Source organism: Pleurodeles waltl, chromosome 10 (assembly GCF_031143425.1).
Source record: "Pleurodeles waltl isolate 20211129_DDA chromosome 10, aPleWal1.hap1.20221129, whole genome shotgun sequence".
Taxonomy (NCBI): domain Eukaryota; kingdom Metazoa; phylum Chordata; class Amphibia; order Caudata; family Salamandridae; genus Pleurodeles; species Pleurodeles waltl.
This window is the reverse complement of record NC_090449.1, coordinates 954889615-954911430: the sequence shown is the minus strand read 5'-3', so window position 1 is coordinate 954911430 and position 21816 is coordinate 954889615. Positions and strand designations below refer to the sequence as shown.

The 21816-nt window shown below is 46.3% G+C and overlaps 1 protein-coding gene across 2 annotated transcripts in view; it reads right to left on the bottom strand.

Moving 5' to 3' along the window:
• The window catches only part of MALRD1 (MAM and LDL receptor class A domain containing 1), a 2469603-nt gene that overhangs the window by 1260230 nt on the left and 1187557 nt on the right, over positions 1-21816 (bottom strand). For both annotated transcript variants that reach the window (XM_069211777.1, XM_069211778.1), the window contains exon 23: positions 15360-15517. In XM_069211777.1, the coding sequence (XP_069067878.1) occupies positions 15360-15517 (158 nt within the window). The remainder of the gene's footprint in view (positions 1-15359; positions 15518-21816) is intronic.

Genomic DNA, 21816 nt, shown 5'->3' with positions numbered 1-21816 from the left:
TCTTGCTTTCACTCCCTCCCGTCCCTTATGTCCCTTATTGTAGACTTCTCTGACATCTCAGGCTATGGCTTTAAAATAAATAAATTGCTACAATAGTGTGGCCTTAATTAAGTCATGTGTTACAACCAGAGCAACTATAAATGAATATACATTCCAGTGGACCCCACAACAGCTTAAGTATCTGGGCATTTTTATACCCAGAATCGAGGATGGGGTGGTTTCTTATAACATTGACCCACTAATAGCTAGAAATAGTGCAGATTATGTGAAATAGAACCATCTTAATCTGTCAATGTGGGGGCAGTGGCGGCCAGTGAAAATGGTAGTCGCTCCCCATTTCACACATGTCCTAGGTAAGGTACCCAACCTAGTGAGGACCCCTGTCCTTCGCTCTATTGACAAAGGCATCAGATCCTTTGTGTGGGACAACATGTGGCCCCTCCTGAAAGCCTCTAAACTCACTGTCCACTGATGGTGTGGGGGTCTTGGTTTGCCCTGCATTGAACACTACTATATGGCACTGCAACTTGTCCAGCTGTCCTCCATGTGGTCAAAGATGACCAACGTCTCATTATGGGTGCAATTAGACCATGACACTACTCAATACGGCTCCAACCTGGACCTTCTTTTCCAATAAAATACCCCCTCAATGTCAAAGTCCAGCCCCATCATTCAGACCATGGTGAAGACCTGGAACCAAGCTCACAAACGTCTGCAATGTGATGCACAGCTCCACCATTGAGCCACCCTCTGGAACATCACTGCTATTCAAGTGAACGGCAGGCTTGTGCTCTGGGGCATAATCAAACTGCCAGAATCATGAGCCTGGGTGATCTTATATTGTATAGCTATTTCATGGCCAGTGTTAGGTCTCTATTTTAGATTCACGTTTTAGTTTCACCACATTTTCTAATGGTGACTCTTCACACAGTTTCCGACTAACACAAGAATGTGCTGCTCATGCATTTATTCCTGGTAGTCGTTGTCTCCCTGCAGTTTGCATATTCAGTCCTGGGAAATACAATCAGTATGCAATGTTTTTGCTTTCCTTTTCATACTTGTTAGAAGACAGCCCGTTTTTGCTAGACATACCAAAGTAGCTGTCCTGTATCTTTTGTCGAAAGGAGCACTTCATGGCAGATGACCATGAAGCCACTGTGACTGAGACTCCTGACTCCGACCTAGATCCTGATAAGGAAGATAACCTGTGCACATAGACCAGCTTCCTGAGACCTTAGACAGCGGTAAGTAAGTTAGGTATGCTGTCTGTTCTCTATGTTACTACTTCTCTGCCTGGTCTGGGCCATATCCTTTGTTCATTGCTGCTTATTACCAAATTGATGTTATGTAATCTTTACAAAAAAAAGGCGTAGTATTCCACCTTTACTCTAAGTCTATCTTCCCCTACAGTTGCTCATTGACTGCATATTTGCCTTTGACCATGCTAAGAGCTTGACATGTTATACGCTAGGGTTAATTTGCACAACTACCACACATACCAAACATTTATACACATGTAAATACTTTTATTCTTCCTGAATTTGGGCATATGTTTTACTTGAGTATTTTAAAACCATCAAATATGTGTTTCTAAGTTGTCATCCACAAGTTAATCATCCACAGGCTTGCATACCCAAATATGTAAAATGCAGATTCAGTCTTTGTCTGTCTTTCCTTTAAACCTCCATGGAGTCCCCTGCTCCAGGAAAGATTGTTCTCCAACACATTTTCAATAAGGCCAATGCACAGGATCATGAGATGCTAAATTTGTAATTTAAAAATTTCATCTAGAGTTCACCATGCACCCACCTATGTGTGCATCTAATCTCCTCATCCTGGCAAAGCCATAGAAAGTGTGAAAACAAAGCTATATCTGTTTTATATTCTTGAACATGTTCTCTTAGAAAAGCCAGTCAAGTCTTACTTGCAATCTGGGACAAAATGCTACAGATCAAGGCTTCTTAGCACTGGATCAAGGACCATGTGCAGTTCTTAGGCTTTTAGACTTCTTTATGAGCTGAGACCATCAAGTTGGAGACTATGGCCTCATTATGACCCTGGCGATGAGTGATAAGTTGGCAGTAATATCACCAACAGGCTGGCGGTAACTACCGTCAAATTATGACCATGGCTGTTATAACTCCCATAGATAACCAATGTAACACACCAACTGCCAGGGCGGAAACAACACTCATCACGGTGGTAGCCGTCAACAGCCAGGCGGAAGACAAAGTACTGCCCACCATATTAAGTCCCTACAATCCACCACATTTTTCGGGGCGGTACCAACGTCATCAAAAGCCTGGCGGAAATGCATCCCATAAGAGAAAAGACTCACCATCGGAGACAAAGGGAAGAACAACACCACAATGAAACCTGAACTGCAAGTTTTTCCGATGATCTTCTACGTTATGCTCCACCTGGAACACCAACGCCGACGAAGATGATGATGGTGAGTACAGCTGCCCAGCACATGAGGGAGGGAGGAAAACGAGAATGACACACACACGCACAACACACACCCGACACACACACACACACCATACACACAACCAGCTGCACAAGAAAAACAATTTGCACCCGATACACAGCAGAATAATGCAAGGACAACAGGAATGCACCAAGGTGAATGTATTGATATCAACAGCTAATAAATAATCATATTGTCCGTGAAACAGATATGTACAAATGTACTCAAAGGGACACTGCCCAGTCCAATGTTCAAAGGGCCCACATGGCCACAGGGCACAGTCCAAGGCTCAACTCGAATCCTGACTTCATCTGGATAGAACTCTGCAGGGGCATCAGTTTTCAAGTGGGCAGGCACCTCAGAGGGGTGGGGGGTTAGCGGGTACCTCAGCCGAAGTTGGGAACAAGCCCACTGGTTCTGGAGGGGGATCCATGCCCATTACTCTGTCCTGTGGAGTGCAAGGCCACATTCTCTCTGGAGGGTGAATTGCCCACTGGTTCTGGAGGGGGCTCCATGCCCATTTCTCTGTCCTGGGGAGTGCAAGGTCACAGTCTCTCAGGGGGGTGACTTGCCCACTTGTTCTGGAGGGGGCTCTATGACCAGTTCTCTGTCCTCGGGAGTGCAAGGCCACAGTCTCTCAGGTGAGTGACTTGCCCACTGGTTCTGGAGGGGGCCCCTCATACAGCAGCCCCTGGAGGGTGGCCTACATGGCTGCACATTGATGGCAGATGGAGGTGCCTCCAGGGCAGCCTCTGCCGGTGGTGATGGCTGCACGTTGGTTGCAGATGGAGGTGCATCCTGGGCAGCCTATGCAGGTGGTGATGGCTGCATGTTGGTGGCAAATGGAGGTGCCTCCTGGGCATCCTATGCAGTCGGTGATGGATGCACGTTGGTGGCAAATGGAGGTGCTTCCTGGGCAGCCTCTGCAGGTGGCGATGGCTGCACTTCCTCAGCTGGCTGTGGGAGCCCCGTAACCACTGGTGGTGGTGGAGGTGTCACCCTGACAACCTCCGCTGGCGTAGAGGGCTTCTTCCTCTCCATAACATGGGGCATGGAATTCTTACCCTTCCGGGCAGGGGTTGATGGCTTCTTCTCCTTTCTGCCAGGTTGTACGTGTTCCTTAGCCTTCTGGGCAGGAGTCAAGGTCTTCTTCCTCTTCAAAGCAGGAGGTACAGGCTCCTTCCCCTTCTTGGCTGGAGGTGTGGGATCCGTCCCCTTCTTGCCTGGTGAAGTAGAATCCTTCACTCTCTTTCTACCACGACTAGGATAGTGCCACCACTGTCCGCCTGGACTGTTTGGCTGAGGTGCTGGGCTGGGTCATTGGGACCCTGCACTTACGGGCAAGACAGGGGAAGGGGGAAGGAAGAGGTGAAGTTGGGCAAGGAAAAGCTTCTTAGGGAAGATGGGGTGGGAGGAGGGATGGGAGTGGAGATTGAGGGAGTGGTTGTAGGAGGTGTATGTCTGCTGGATTTGTGTGCAGGCGCATGGGCAGTATGCTCATGAGGTGGATGGCTGTTAGATGTGTGAGTGCTTGCGTTTGTGTCCTTTAGGAGGGGGGACAGACAGGGTGGGAGAGCACACAGGGGATGTGTGCATGGATGTTGTGAAGGTGTCTGCTAGTTAGGTGTGTGTGCTGCTTGGTGTGGTGATGCTTGTGGTGGATGTTGGTACAATGCATGCAGGTGTGAGTGTGGACGTGACTGGGAGGGAGGGAGGTGGAGGAGGAGGTGGAGAGGGAGACAGTGGAGGCAGTGGATGTGGTTGTGTTTGCAACTGTCTGGTGTTTGCATGAGTGCTTGTGAGATGAAGTGTGGTGCCTTTGTTTGCCTGTGTCACTCTTGGGTGTTATTATGTGTGCATGGGATGTTCTGGGGTTGAGGAGACTGGGAAGTGGTAGTTGGAGGGGGGATGGTAGAAACAGGGACAATGGCTGCCAGCAGAGAGGAGGCCAGAGCCTGAATCGATCTCTGTTGGGCAGCCTTCCAGCAATGCATTGCATTGCTGCATCTGGGAAGCCAGCCCCTGGATGGCATTCACAATGGTTGATTGCCCTACGGAGATGGATCTCAGGAGGTCAATAGCCTCTGCACTCTGGGCACCAGGAGATGCCCACCCTCCTGGGTGAGCTGGCACAGGCAACTCGCTGAGGGGCTACTGGGAGGGAAGTGCTGGCGCGAGGGTGGCGGCTGTACCTGCAGCTGGGGTGGTCACAGAGGTGTCCTCCACCACCAGGAAGCTACCATCGGAGGATATATCTGAGCCTGTGTATTCACCTCCTGTCTCCGCCGTGGGGCTCCCCTTGCCCTCTGTCCCACTAGTTCCCTCTGGGTCAGTGGACTCTGCCTCCAGGGTCCTGTGGGATGCAGCTCCCTCTGTCGCTGGTGCCCCTGCTCCTCCGCCAGATGATGCCAATGCACACATGGACAGGATGACAGAACAAAAAAGGGGGGAAGAGAGAAAAAGGAAACACTGGGGGCCATATGTACGAAAGCTTTTTCCCACAGACACAGAATGGGTAAAATCCTTTGGTACATCTGGCCCTGGGTCCATTACTGCACCAACACCACAGTTGCCATACACAGCACCGTCACACACAGGAATCAGGCATAAGCACTATGGATTGCACGAACAGTGATTGGGCTAGATGATGAGGCAAGACAAGGGCCACAGACCACCACCTGTGCCCCTCCTGGTACCCACAAAGCCCAGCCTGAAATGGAATGCTAACAATTTAGGTACCCACATTTTCCATACACCCATTACCCTAGAAATGACCCACGCTGCAATGTCTGGCCTGACCTTAGGGGGACCCACTAACTCACATCCGTCACCTGGATCCCACCCTCCAAATTTTTGAATAATACCCACTGTACTCACCCCCTTGTGGCTGCTGTGATTCACTCAGGGCACCCATGCAGCTCTGGGTAGGCCACCATGAGTATGCGGGCCATCAAGGGGGTCAGGTTCCGATGGGCCCCCCTTCCTCGTTGGGAGGCCATCCCCATTTGGGCCTCTGTGATCTTCCATGCCCAGCGTCTCAGGTCCTCCCACCGTTTCCGACAGTGTGTGCTCTGCCTGCCATAGACTCACAGGGTCCACACATCCTTGGCGATGGCACGCCATAATCCCTTCATTTGATGGGTGCTGACCTGCAGAGGTAATAAAGACAGGAGAACACCATTAAACAAACAGTCCAGCCTGTCACACGTATGGCCCACCAATCCTGTTTCCATCACCATTGGCACACACATCGCCTGGCGCACACCAAGTACACCACCACAAGACATTCTCCCCACCCACCTGATGATACTATGCTTGCACACACATCTCCATACATCCTTCCCACAAGCATTGTGCCCAATGTGTACTTACCTGTTGGTCTGGAGGACCATTCAGCAGTCCGTACTGGGGTAGGACTCCATCCACCAGTCGCTCCAACTCCTCTGAAGTGAAGGCAGGGGCCCCTTTCACAGTCGCACAGGCCATGGTGGGTTCCAGACACAGTTCACAGCAGCACACGTAGTGTAGGTGTTCTCCTGTTGAAGGTCAGTGAGGAATCAGATGGAAAATGGCAGTCACATCCACGGCGATCTACACCATCACTGCCAGCGCAGCTCCCCATTGGCCACTGTACTCCATAGAGCCCCATATTATCCAATGAGCAATTGCACGGTGGTGCAAGACCGCCTTCCTCCACGATGCCCAACGTCGGCAGAATTACCTCACTTCCACCTGATCCTACATACAGGACAGGTGGTCTCCATTTCGGGGGGGGGGCAATGGTTATATTGAGATTAACTGCGTCACAGACTAGATTAGCACATACCTCACCATTCCCACTGTCCCATAACATAAATGCACCTGAAGTTGTGGTTCCATTGTTCAAATTGTGACAGCCTACTTGCTCTTGTATCCCTTAGATAACTACCACTGCATGTGAATAGGAGGTGGAGACATACCCCGTGTACAGACCCCTTGTGAACTTGGCTACACTGGAGGACAGGCACATTATACTCACCTATAGACTGGACAGGGCCACAATCACAAGAGCTGTGTGCCCAATTGGAGCCTGACTTGATATCTGCTATCCGTCATCCGACTGGGATCCCCCTCTTGTGCAAGTGCTATCAGTGCTCCTTTTCTTGGCAACTGGTTCTCTCCAAGTGACAGTGGGCTTGGCAGCAGGAATGTCACAGCCAATGTTCTCAATTGTGCTGGCAAGAGTGTTGTCTGCCCTGGTAAAACACATGTGCAGCTAAATTTCTTTCCCCCAGGTGGAAGATTTGGGCACTGTGAAGGCCGGATTCTATGCAATGGGACATATCCCGAACATTATTGGGGCGACTGACGAGACACATTGCATTTGTCCCCCCCACGAGAATGAACAGGTGTTCAGGAATCGTAAGAGTTTCCAGTCACTGAATGTGCACATGGTATGCCTGGTGGACCAGTACATCTCTCACATCAATGCTAAGTATCCTGGGCCGGTGAATGATGCCTTTGTTCTGAGGAATAGCAGCATCCCCAATGTGATGGCCCAACTACAGAGGCACAGGGTGTGGCTAATAGATGAGCCTTGGTCCCCACCCACTGTATGTTAGTGTATGCCTTCAGGTGTAATCCCCAAATCATTGTGTGAGGCTACATGCTGTCCCTCAATACTTGCAGGTGGCTCTGGCTACCCAAAGCTATTGTGGCTGCTGACCCCTGTGTGGAATGCCAGGACAGGGGCAGAGGAGCATTATAATGAGGCACGTGGACGAACCAGACGGATCATCAAGAGGACCTTCGACTCCTGAAGGCCAGGTTCAGGTGCCTCCATCTGACAGGTGGATCCCTGTGCTATTCACCCAAGAAGGTCTGCCAGATAGTAGTGGCATGCTGCATGTTTCACAACCTGGCCCTCAGATGGCATGTACCCTTTCTGCAGGAGGAGGAGACTGGAGATGCCCCTGTGGCAGCAGTAGACCCTGAGGGCAGTGAGGATGAGGACAGCAGAACATCAGTTATCTGTCAATACTTCCAATGACACACAGGTGAGACAGAGCAACTGACCATTCCTATGACTACTGGTGTATTCTGTGTGGCTGTAGCTTGATGACATTAACTTCCTTTGCATCTCAACTTACTGTCATCTGTAGCTTGTCATTTTACAGATGTTGGTGATAGAACAACTGTGTACTGATATGCTGAATGCAGACAGCTACAGGTCCTTATTTCTTTGCTCCCATAGTGTTCAGAGCATTTGCACTAGATGTGACTGTTTCCATAAATGCACATTTTAAAAACATAAAACACTAGTAGTCAAGTTGTGTTCAGGGGTGTTTATTGTAGTGCTAAGAAATTGAGGGGAAAGTGAAATGGAATAGGGTGATGATTGAGGAAAGTCCAGGGTATTGTTCCAGTCTGTTTGTTGCACAGGTCCAGTGTCCAAGTGGCCATAGGAAGGTGAGCAAAGGCAGTTTAAAGTGGACAAGGTTACTGTGTGGGACACAAGGGGGACTGGCAGGAGAGTCTTATTCCCTGGCGGTGGTCTTGGCAAGTGTCTCTGGCTTCTGTCTGGCTTGCAGGGAACGTTTGCGGGGTGGTTCACCTTCTGCAGGGGGAGGGTTGCTGGTGGCCTGTGGGTCCTGTGGTGGGGCCTCCTGCCTACTAGCTGCAGCGGAACTGGAGGGCTGGTCAATGGACTGGCTAGTGGTAGGGGCCTGCTGCTGTGCTGTTGCCTCCCTCATGATGTTGGCCATGTCTGCCAGTACCCCTGCTATAGAGATCAGTGTGGTGTTAATGGCCTACAAGTCCTGCCTGATACACTGATACTGTCCCTCCTGTAAGTGCCTGTTCTCCTGCATGCTGTCAAGGATCTGGTCCATTGTGTCCTGGGAATGTTGGTAGGCTCCCAGGATATCGGAGAGTGCCTCCTAGAGAGTCGGTTCACTGGTCCTGTCCTCCCCCTGGCACACAGCAGTCCTCCCAGTGTCCCTTATGGCCTGTGCCCCTGTCTTTGGAACGGTGTGCCCACTTCCACAGACCCCAGGTCCTGGATTGTCTTGGGTATGAGGTGTGGCCTGAGGTCCCTGTACAGGTGGGCACACTGCGGATTGATGTGTCCTGGGGACAGAGGTGTGGGTACGCTGGGTGGGTGCTGTGGTGTTGGATACTGATGGGGGAGGCTCTGTGGTGGACTGTGAGTGGGCTGGGGTGACTGGCTGTCCAGTGTTCCCTGATGGGCCAGGTTGTTGATCCAGATCCAGAAGTCCAGAGTTACTGTCATCACTAGGGGCATCTTCTGTTGGGGGACTGGTTTGTCGTGGCACCTCATCTCTGCTGAGATTGGCTGGGGCACCAGTGGGGATGTAAGTGATGTATTATGCTTCATGTCTGTGACATATTGTACATCCCTATCTTCCCCTATATCGTTGGTATTGCCCTGCCACCTTTTGCTTGTGTATGGTGATGTATTCTGTGATTGTTAGTTTCCTTATGTTAAGCATGCTTTGGTGATGGGTGTCCATGCAGGGCCGGGAGGGCTGTCCATGCTTTGGTATAGCATGCAGGATTTGGCATTGGGGTTAGTCATATGTGTAGGTGCAGTATGTGGGGTGTAGTGGAGTGATGGGAGTGAGGGTGAGGGGGTCAGATGGCATGCAGGTATGGGGGTGATAAGTAGTAAATCTTGACTCACCAGTGTCCAGTCCTCCGCTACTCCAGCGGGTCCCTCAGGATACAGTAATGTCAAGACTTGCTCCTCCCATGCTGTGAGCTGTGGGGGAGGAGGTGGGGGTCCACTACCAGTCCTCTGTATGTCAAGCTGCTGCCTTGCTGCTATGGAATGTACCTTCTCCCGTAGGTTGTTCCACTTATTCCTGATGTCCCTTGTTCTTGGGTGCTGTCCCACAGTGAACACCCCATCCACGATTCTTCCTGGTAATGGATATTTGTTGAACCTGTGCTCCAAACAGCTGTGGCTCTACCCTGATAATTTCCTCCTCCATGACCCTTAACTCCTCATCAGTGAAACAGGGGTGCCTTTGTGGTGAAATGGGTGTTGTGTGTTGGTGAGAGTGTGTTGAGTAATGTGGTGGGGTGTGTGTTGTGGGGTGTGTGAGGGATGTCTGGGTGTAAGTGGTGTGTGTGTCTAGTTGTTGCAGTGGTCTTGGTGGCAATAATTTGTATTTATAAAGGTTTGTGGGTAATGTGGGTGGGTGTTTCATAGTGCTGTGGGGGTGGGTGTAGTGTGTGCATGAAACTCAGGTGTGTGTTTTTTGTATTGGCCAATGTTGTGTTGTTTTGTATGTGGGTGTCCATTCTGAGCGCGGTGGTGTGTACTGCCAATGGTTTACTGCCGTTGAATGTCCGCTGCGGTGATTCGTGAGTAATAATGTGATGGACGTTGTTTTGTTGGCATAACGGTATGGGTGTTCGTACCGCCACTTTATCACTAACATTTGGGCTGGCGGATTTGTGTATGTGGCAGTTTTCTGTCGGATTGGTGTATGTGTCTCATAATATGGTGAACAGATATTCGCCAATGCTGCGTTATGTTGACAGCCGTCACCGCGGCAGTAAGTGGGATTTACCGCCAATGTCATAATGAGGGCCAATATGTTTTCACTTCACCAGGGATGTGCTCTGGTGTCATCTGATTATCACTTGCATGGTTAAAGCAAGCATTTTCATAGATATATAAAAAACAGTTTCAATGATAATCCACATATTTCCCTTTGAAACCATCCCATAAACTAAGTTGGAACACACAGTTCTATTTTTCCACTTAAAAAAATAAATAAATAATCATGGATTTAACACTGGCATACTGTGCTGTATCAGATCAGTACCAATGATTAATATCTAGCAATCTCTCTATAAAGATATGGAGCCAAAAGAAACAGAAAGACATATATCACAATCTCTAGTCTGAGCTGTCATGTATAAAATATGATTTGTTTTAAACATAGTCAACTGTATTATTGTTTTCTCCAGAAAAAAAGTATATTACAATTAACGTCAAAACTGTTATTGAGCCAATCATAGTAGCTAGGATGCTGAATGGCGATGATTTTTTTTAAATTACACTTTCATAGCACAGTGTCAATGGAGACCTACAAGAAATTCAGAGGCTTATTCAAGCAATAGCTATGGATTTTCTAATAAGTATAGAAAAGGGATTTGTGTAAATCAATTTACAATGATCTCTCCCACACACCTACTATATTATAGAGTTGGGGGGTATATTTTTAAGCCTCTAGCGCCACTTTAGCATCATTTGTTCAGGCTAATGTGGCCCAACGAGGCCACAATCCTAACGCCATATTTACAAAGTGGCACAATTCATGCATTGTACCACTTTGTAACCCTTTGTGCTACATTATGCCCGTGCCAGCCATAATGTATGCAAAGGGGGCGTTCCCCCATTAGTGGGGTCGAAAAATTGGCACAAGGAGATCTAAGATATCCTTGGGTCATTTTGTATGGCACTTTTAATGTCTGCTCAGAGCAGGTGTTAAAAGGGGACTTCCATTATTTATAACGGGCCCCTGTTTACTCTGCAGGAGTAGCACCAATATTTTGGTGCTACTCCTGCAAAGTACATCAATAGCGTCATGAAAAACTATGCTATTGCCCCCTACCCTGCACCATGGTGCACCATAATTTAAATACAGCACACACACGCGTGGGGTGCTAAGGGGCACAGGAAAAGTGGTGCTGCACTCAGTGCAGCTCAACTTTCCATAAATCGCCCCTTTGTGGGTACATATTTGCTAATTCATGTGAGATATTAAAAGCTTAATCACCCCTCTTCCTTACCCAAGTATAGTTTGTGCTTTTCTGTACCCAATTTTATATCTGTGCAATATTTCTCAAGCCCTTACTTTCAGTTTAAAAGAAAAATCCTCTATCTATAGCCAGGACTATATTGACTAAAAAAGAGAGTTTTCTGATAAACACACAAAAGGGGATTTTTCTAAGGAAAACAGGCGAAGCATAGAAAGCGCATATGTATACCATGGACATCTGGTATTAAAACTGTGTGACGGCAGATGTCTCTATATCTATGATGTTAACAGTACAGAAAATGTAAAAAGAGATGTGTCAACTCACTTGACGCTTTAAGATGGGTGAATTTCACATGACTGAATCTTCCAACTTTGTTTCAGACATTAAAATATTTAATTTATTTGTCACAGTTGTCCTTAGCAACGCCACTTTCTTACTAGTCGTCTGCCCCTCTTATAAAGGAGAAAACACCTTTCATGGGTGCGCTGGTTATTCAATTCCTAAGATCTTCCAGAGAGTCGTGCCTCCTCTATTTCGGACCTTGTCTGGCAGTTTGGCTGTTATTGTTGAAGCTGCACTGAAGCTGATCTGCATTTGGTTAATGAAGAGGGGTGCACTGGGTAGAAAATAATGCATTGGAATGCAGTCAGATTACTTACCAGTGGATAAGATTAGTTCAAGCATTCAATCCATCATGTTTGGGTTATTATAAGGCTTCATACCTTGTATGAGACATAAACCAGTTAAGTAAATGAAGCTACTTAAGTTCTTCAGAATCAGGCATGGTTTAGCTCTTTCACTTGTCCCCTTTAAGAAGTCCAACTCCAATTGCTTTATTTTTTACTGACTTCTCCTAATTCTTGTAATCTGTTACTTTGTACCAAGTAAGTCACAAATTGTACTATTCTCATAATACATGTATTTTAAAACTGAAGCCCTGATTTAAGAAAAGTGGCGCTGTACTGGGTGCAAAGGGTTACCAAGTGGTGCAATGCATGCATTGTGCCACTTTGTAAATTTGGCACATGATTTTGGCCTTGTTGGGCCACATTAGCATAAAAGAAATGACTAATGTGGCGCACAGAGGAGCTAGTGGCTTTTAAATCAGCCCCTAACTTTTTAATATCCTGACTGTATGTCTTTAACCTTGCTTACTCCTACTGGGTCGTGCAAGAAAACACCAGAGAGCACAGTTTCAGTTACTCATCCTGTTCAATCCTCAAAATTCAAGTTAGGGGATAAAGAAGTCCTTGAAAAAATATGTTTACATTTTTGGAAATTGTGGCCCTCATTAGCAGTTTGGCGGGCAACTTTTCCCACCTTCAGACCTCTTATGCGGCCAGAACTCTGTCGGCCCTAATAGGACTTCACCGGAAGTCGGGTGGGCGGAAACAGTGTTTCTGCCCACTGGCCCTGCAGTGAACAGGGCCTTAATATTGACGCCAGCTCCTAATGGAGCCGGTGCCAATGTGGCTGTGCAGTGGAATGCACAATGGGGCTGTGCATGGAGGCCCCTGCACTGCCCATGCCAAGTGCATGGGCAGCGCAGGTGCCTCTTAGGGGCCCCCAGACACCCCCATTCCGCCAGATTTTCCATGGCGACTCCTAGTCCCCAGAGCGGCACTGCAAGCAGCACTGCCCTGGAGGATGAAAACCACCCGGACCACCAGGTTGCCGGCTTGCGGCAGCCTGGAGGTGTCGGTGGTCCGATTGTGGCAGCCACGGTCCAATTGCCAGCTTTTTGATGGTGGGACCGCCATTGCGGGTCTGACAGATGAGGGCCTGTTTGTCTTTTTAGAATTTAGTGACCAGAGGGCTGATATCATGCTTGGTAAGATAAAAGTGTTTGAGTACTGACCATTAAGTCCAATATTGCAGGTGTGTGAGATTTTAAAGATTCCTTCCATGGCAAAGAAAGAACCATTTTGAAAGAATATAATATAGCTGATCGCTCCATACTATCATGGTGGTGACATTGACTGTTCCTTCCAACCCACAACACCGTCTTGGAATAAATCTTGTGCTTGAACCATGATATAAAAATCTTCATTGTGAGTAGGCTGGTATATGGGCTGGATGTAATAATGTAGTGTCCTCCAAAAGAGCAAGTAAAAGTGTGAAAGAAAAAACAGGCACAGGAAAGACAGAGAAATGTTGCATATTGCTAATGTATTGGAAGCCTTAATGTAAGGACAAACAAGGTAATTAAAATCCTCTAAAAGAGTATGTCAAGTGCCTCAACACTCCTCACCACATGCGTGGCATGATACCATATTATATTCCTAACTCGACCTGAGAGATTCTTAGAATGAGCAATTCTGGACCACGTTGTCATATTCTGAATTGGAATCTAGGGCGACTATATTGTATAATCAAGGAAAGTTGAATTTGACAAGGAATGTAACCAGTGGTGCGGGATCCTGCACGTGACCAACAATGTGCAACCAATAAAGTACCGTTTAAACATGTAAAACCCATCTATTAAGATATATTTACCTCTCATTTTTTTATTTTTTTTTAATCTACTACAGGTACAAAACAGGACTAAGTAAAACCGGATACTAATCCACCTCACAAGTTATATGATGAAGCATTTTAAATGCAAAACATTTAATATTGTATATATTGAAAAATTGTATACATGTCCATTAATTGCAAAATGACAAAAAATAAATCTCCCATAATGCAAGAGGTAAAAATAGTCAACTTTGCATCAGGTACTTTCACATTTTCAATGTTATTACCTCTATTCAACTATGAACTTTAGTGTTTGCACATTTAGGACTTAGGGGGTCATTCAGACCCCGGTGGGCGGCGGGAGCCGCCCGCCTTGAGGGAACCGCCATATGGCCGCTCCGCGGTCGAAAGACCGCAGAGGCCATTCTGGCTTTCCCGCTGGGCTGGCGGGCGACCGCCAGAAGGCCACCCGCCAGCCCAGCGGGAAACCCCTTCCCACGAGGAAGCCGGCTCCGAATGGAGCCGGCGGAGTGGGAAGGTGCGACGGGTGCAGTTGCACCCGTCGCGAATTCCAGTGTCTGCTGAGCAGACACTGGAATTCAAAGTGGGGCCCTCTTACGGGGGCCCCTGCAGTGCCCATGCCATTGGCATGGGCACTGCAGGGGCCCCCAGGGGCCCCACGACACCCCTCACCGCCATCCTGTTCCTGGCGGTCGGAACCGCCAGGAACAGGATGGCGGTGAGGGGGTCGGAATCCCCCATGGCGGCGCAGCAAGCTGTGCCGCCATGGGGGATTCCCAGGGCAGCGAAAAACCGGCGGGAGACCGCCGGTTTTCCTGGTCTGACCGCGACCAAACCGCCGCGGTCAGAATGCCCTGCGGGGCACCGCCAGCCTGTTGGCGGTGCTCCCGCATCCCCGGCCCGTCGGAATGACCCCCTTAATCTACTACTGTTCTGTTTGAGCAACATCTTATAACATCACTGGCACTTATGACCTTATTATAAGTTAGTTGAACACAATTATCGCATTCTTTCATGTTTTAATTTCTCTCCACCTGATGACTAGTTGTTCAGTATTTACACACCCTTTTTGTGGGTGGTAAACTGCCTGAAAAAAGTCACGAGACTGGGGCTGCAGCAGCAGACAAGTTTCATTCCTGATATTCTCAAAGGGGGAATCATGCATTGATTTATCCTGCTAAAACATTTTCCCATTTCCTCCACTACTATCTCATGACCCTATGTCATCATCTTCACCCTCCACAGAGCTCGCAGCATACATTTACCACATGCTAAGAGTTGGTGGTAAATGTATGGGTTTAACCTCACAGAACAAGATTTCCAATACTCTTTGCAGCTGGAAAAAAAAGCCACAGACAGTAATTCTCCAATCCAGAGGTTTAATCATTAGTTGCCTGATACTGGGTGCATGTGTGTAATCCACCCAAATACCATGCAGCTCATAAGTGGGGTCACAGACTGTATGAAATTGTATATTATAAGCATTAGTATAGTTTATTTATGGTATAGTTTTTTATAGTATAGTTTATTTATAGTATAGTTTATTGTAAACATAGTGAAGATATAGACGTTCTTATTCTGTTTTTATATTATAAAGTGTTAAACATGTGGATAAGAACATCAATTCTAGTCTTACCTTAATTAGAACCCTTATGAGGCCAGTAGCTTTTGACGACATATAATACCAGAAGCTGAGCACACATTCTGCACCCGACTCCTTCCACTTGGTGCTTTTGACATGGGCCTTTTCACCTCTTAACCCCACTGGAGTTGCCTCAAGGTATAGAAATTGACCTGTAATATGGAGTTAAGCATATTTATTAAAACCCTAAAGTATCTTTGTGCATTATAATAATTTTGCAGACTGCATAATTACTAAGGAAAACATATCTGTCTCTCATATTTTTTCGAGCTCGATCCTCACAAAATATACTTGTGAGCTGTGCTTTAGCCTGGGAGTCATGGTCTCTAATGCAAGCAACGAAAGTGGGCTTGGGATCGGTATTAAAATGAAGATATAATTGGGGTACAGTCAGAAAGGTTTTAATGCATGGGCAAAGTGAGAAATTGCCCCGGGAACCTCAGCTTCCAAGAGGCCACTGGGGAAAGTGAACTTTTTGTCTAGGTCACATCTGTTTATCCATCTCAGTCTTTGACGTATTATTCAATATTGATTGATATAATTGATCCTGAATTAGCAGAAAATGGGTAATAAAACACAAAGCTGTTGTGGACAGAGGCCCATAAAGTTTGTCTTGCCCGCAGCCCCCACAATACTTAGGATGACAGGTCACAATGAGCCAAATACAGCCTTAGACCTCGGTGTCACTGCATCGGCTGTGCTGATAACTGCACCTCTACTTTGTCTCCACATTCCCCATTCATTCTTTCCTTCGTTACTGCTTAACCATCTTTCTGTCATCTCCTCCCTCTCTATCACACTCCTATTCCTATCCCCTCCCTCTCACTGTTCCTTCTCTTCTGCTTCTCATTATTCTTTACCTCCTTCCTTCCTTCTCTCCCAATATTCCAATTTCTGCCTCCTACCCATTTTGCTCATCCTTAACTCCTTTCTCTTTCTCCCGCATCATTAATTAATTACCCAATTTAACCATATTTTACCTCGCATCCTCTCTTTTCTATCATTCACCACATCTTCTTTCTTCTACTTTCCTCCAATTCCCTTCCCCGTGCAGTATCCCCAAATAGTTATCACAAAGCTAGACACCAAGAACACTCCTCGAAAAAACCTAAAAGGACAGTCTCTAAAGTAACAGAAGCTGGGGGCCACTGCACCCGCTGCACCACTGGCAGTTACTCATCTGCCTGTGTAGTATAAATGTGTAGCATAAACAACAAAGAGCATATTTGATGTTATTAAAATATTTAAAATACCATTTGACAAAAATATAGGGCCATATTTATACTTTTCGACGCACAACTGCGCCAACGCAGTTGTGCGTCAAAAAATCTAACGCCATTCTGAAGCGCCATGCGGGCGCCGTATTTATTCAATGACGTTAGCCGGCGTTAGCCGGCGGAGCTGCCTGGTGTGCGTAAAAAAAAATGACGTACACCAGGCAGCGCCGGCGTAGGGGAATATGGAGCTTGGGTGCCAAAAAATGGGGCAAGTCAGGCTGAGGCAAAATTTTCGCCTCAACCCGATTTGCGCCATTTCTTTTGACTCCCAACCCCCATTAAAATGACTCCTGTCTTAGCAAAGACAGGAGTCATGCCCCCTTGCCCAATGGCCATGCCCAGGGGACTTATGTCCCCTGGGCATGGTCATTGGGCATAGTGGCATGTAGGGGGGCACAAATCAGGCCCCCCTATGCCACAATTTTTTTTTTAAAAAACATACTTACCTGAACTTACCTTAAGTTCCCTGGGATGGGTCCCTCCATCCTTGGGTGTCCTCCTGGGGTGGGCAAGGGTGACAGGGGGTGTCCCTGGGGGCATGGGAGGGCACCTCTGGGCTCCTTCTGAGCCCACAGGTCCCTTAACGCCTGCCCTGACCAGGTGCTAAAAAACGACGCAAAAGCGGCTGGACGTCATTTTTTTGGACCCGCCCACTCCCGGGCGTCATTTTTGCCCGGGAGTGTAAATACGGCGCACATGCCTCGGAGTCATTTTTTAGACGGGAACGCCTACCTTGCATATCATTAATGCAAAGTAGGTGTCCACGCTAAAAAATGACGCAAACTCTATGAACTTTGGCGCTAGACGCGTCTAACGCCAGAGTATAAATATGGAGTTTGTTTTGCGTCGAATTTGCGTAAAAAAAAACGACGCAAATCCGGCGCAAACGGAGTATAAATATTCCCCATAGTATTCAGTGTCAGATGATAAACATTTGAGAAAGAGCTGCTGAGCCAGATTGAATTTATTACTTACTAGAAGGCTCACACTCTCCTGGAAAGGATGGCTTGGTGGCACCCATTCATTTCTCAATCAAAGTATTGACCCAATACTGACATATGTGTACATTTGACATTATCATACCAATCCCCCCTCTGCCAGAGTTCTTAATGATTGTCTGATATGGCATACATTTTCTGTTATACATTTTTGGGACATTTCCACAACAGCTAAGGATTCATAGTCATAAGGTGATAATGGCACCTTTCTATCATTCTAATCACCTGGGGTGTATCTAGATTTTCTTAATGTTAAAGCAAACTCATTTATTATCTGCTTTCCACATGAATTTTGCAGAAAATCCTAAAGATTTGCATTAAGCCGTTAAGAATCTTTTTCTAAAGCCAATTTTAGGATATATTGTATTTAGAGTTTCGTGGCACACTTCTGTTCCTTCTAAATGCTGTAAATGAGATATGTTACTATCATCAAATGTGATGACCTTCAATTTACAAATATCAGGAGGATGAAAGGCTGAATTGTCCTCGATGGAACTGAAACTTATGTAAACGTCAGGTAGTGGGCTGTAATATCCATTTTGCTTAAGCATGCACTGATCATGTCACTTTTGCTTGCTGTAGACTTGGCGGTGCATGTGGGCGGACATCACATGCACTGCACTAGCAAAGTTCACAGCATGATATAAGAAGTCGTTGCAGTAAGCTGGTATCTTGTGAATCTTTCTTACGCAATATTGTACCTGTGTATTCTCTTCATGCAGGCGACCCACAGCTCTGATAGGGATTACATGTGTTACATATGGATAAAATTACACAATTTCACTTACCCCTTCTTGTAGCCTACATAGTACAGCAAATGTCGGCAGTGCATATTTTAACTTACTGAATCAACATGGAATGATTTAAGAATGCCCTATTCAACTCATAAGAAAGGGACAGTGTTTACTGTAAAATGCCTCTAGCACTATGCTAATATGCACTGTATCTTTTTACAGAAAACGAGTCAGCAAAGATTTACAAACACTGGTGTAAGGATCGGTCTTCTATTTTGTGCCATCAGTAGGCAGACAGAATCACTGAACTGGTGAAGCTGTGATATTGCGTAAACGTGATAGCTTAATTTAGAAAAATTAAAGTAGTCTCACCACCATGGAATTACGACAAAATAACAAATGGCCTCTGAGATTCAAGAGGTACTCTTCACAGTACTGCAGTAGTAATGCTGAGATGTGCAGAGTTCTTTCATGTGAAGTAGGATGTATAGCTGTTCATTCAGGTGGCACCCATGTTCATGACTAGAGTGACTGTTTTGAAAGAGCATCTCTGGTTGTCATATGTACCAGAGTTGCTAGTTGCCACCATGTGTTGATCACAAGTTTTTACCAGTTAGTTTGGTTATGGTGGTCTTCATCCAAAGATGCACAGAAATCCTTTCCTTTATGTAAAAAAGGCTGATAACTCCTTAAATCAAATAGTTGCAACTTTTGGGAAATGCATGAAGGGCTGTAAAATGAAGCCCACCTGCTATGCTGGAACTAAGAAGGTACTGGACAAAAGGTCCAATGTAAGGATGCTATGAAGTCAAAAGTTTACCAAATGGCCAACACAATTAGAACGCTGACACAATTGCCATCAACTGCTCTTCAAAAAGCTAGAGACTGAGCACTCCTAAACTGCCTGTTCTCAGTGCCTGTGCAGTGATTTATTTAATGGAGTTCGATTAAAAAAGACTTCAAGGACTGAATGCAACACTCATTTGCGAAGCCTTTAGGGAATAGTCGACGCAGAATGAAGGAATTAACAAAATACCTAATTCAATGACCTACTCCGATTTGGATTAGTTGTGTTAGTTTTTGACAAGTGAGCTCTATGGTGTTGGTTTTACCGATCAGAGAAATTTCCCTAGACGCTGCCCTACAAGGAGACTGTAGTGTAAATCATGACGTACACAAGCTACAACTCCTGGGCTCTGTGAGGAAAAAGTGGGGGATATATCACCAAAGGATCATAGTCACAAGATATTTTCCTGGGCATGAACCTGAACTAAATCCTGAAACTGCAATTTTTAGACTTGTAGATGTATCTCCGCATTTGTAAGAAAAGTAAATTCGAAATTGGAAAAACAAAAATCATAAAATCCATCGCTTATTTGAAGGCGTTCTTACCCTTTGTCTGTGCCAATCTGAACCCGATTTAATTCAAGATCCCATGTTTAAGCATATGTATGAACTTTTGTGGAAAAATTAAAGGAAAAAAAAGAATTGACCAAAGCTCAGTGAAATTACAGAAATAACTTGATGCGTTTTTTTTTACACGGCCAAACTTGCTCAAAGACATTTTGTGCCTGTAAAATACAGATACTTTAAAAACTCTGTATTCTTCAGATCTATTTTTCACACTGAAAAAAATGTCATTTCCTAAGGGAGAAAGTTATGAAAGGTGAGGAAAAATATTTCCTGAGATATTCCTGCAGCATCTTCCATGTAGCTATTTACATAATAAATGCACTTTTCACTGGAAGTAGGTTCCCTTTTTATGGGCAATAAGGAGTAAGAATGCATATTTGTTTATAAAAACTATCTTTTACACTGAGCAGAATGTTCCAATCTCCATTTCTATGTGACTTAGGGGGTCATTTCCATCCGTCGAAGTCCCGATGGGTAGGTTGCCCCAGTGTGGCCGCCTTCCCACGGGCCCCTTTAAGAGTCTCCCGCTTGGTCAGCGGGCGGAGATTATGTTTACGCCCACTAGCCCAGTGGGAAACACCCAACAGCATTGCCTCTGGCTCATAATAGAGCTGGTGGCAGTGCTGTTGTGCATAGAGTGCACCAGCACCCGTCGCAATGTTCACTGTCTTCAATGCAGACAGTGAACATTGCAACAGGGCTGGCAAGGGGGGGGCCTGCACTGCCCATGCCAAGTGCATGGGCATTGTAGGGGCCCACTGGGGCCTGCTGCACACCATCTCGGCCAGCAGTTACATGGCAGTGCTACAACCATGTAACCACTGGCGGAGAAGGGGTTCGTTATCCCCAGGGTGGCACTGCATGCATCGCTACCCTGGGGATTAGGACCACCAGTAATGTCAGCCCCTCCTATGAAGAAAAACTGGTGGTGCTGGTGGTCCGACCGCCACCCTGGTATTCTTCACACCGCCAGGGTCGTAATAAGGCCCTTAATGATAAGATAATCTAAATCTCCCAAATGCCTTACTTCTCTTATCACTGTTGTGCCTTTCAGATCACTTGATGGAGAGTACCCTTAAATGACAAAATTCAGTAAATTTGAGGCCCAATTTCTAGAACTTCATGATTTTACCAGGGTGAGCAATGTGTATGTGGGCAATCGCCTATCAATGTTTATGAGTTTTTAGGGCTTATTTTAGGGGTGACATATATGGACTTGTAAAGGTTTATTTTGCCATGTCAAAATGGCAGTGTAAAACTGCACCACAGGCTTCTGTTGACGGTCTGAGACAAGTTTTAAAAGGCTTTTTCACATGGTGGCACAATGATTGCTACAGGCTCACTAGTAGCATTTAATTTATAGTCCTGAGGACATGTAGTACCACTTACTAGGGACTTACAAGTAAATTAAATGTGCAAATTAGGTGTGGGTCAGATTTAACATCTCTTAGGGAGAGAACACAGGCAATTTAGCTCTGGATAACAGTGGTAAAGTGCTCAGAGTCCTAAAAACCAAGAGAAACAGGATCAGGTAAGGAGTGAAGGCAAAAGGTTTGTGGTGACCTTGCAGAGAGGCAACGTCCAACAGTGGGCATGGGATGGTTAGGTAATTCTTGTTCCGATAGGTGAATCAGAAGTTAGCCATAGCTCCATGAGCAGTGGTGCTCATGGAGTTGAGCCACAGCCATAGACCTGACTCATGCACTATACTCAAGGCAAAAGTTTACAAAAAACAGCTTAGATTTAATGGTCCTTCTCAAACCAGAGCTGGCTCATCATTTTCAAGCTCCATCAGGCCTGTATGTATTATTGGAGCAAGGTGTCTTGCTCAGTTATCTGGGGAGCAGTGGCTGCAGCTTGTCTTTTGGCTTGTTTCTCCACTCCTGCCGGGGTCAGACTTTGTTCAATGTGTGTTTCCTTGAGCATTCAGCGTCAGAATGATTTGTACTGCATCATTGAACTCACTGAATCAGCAGGTTTTGAGGGGTTTCCTAGCTTTGCAAATTCATCCATTACTTCTCCTGACAGT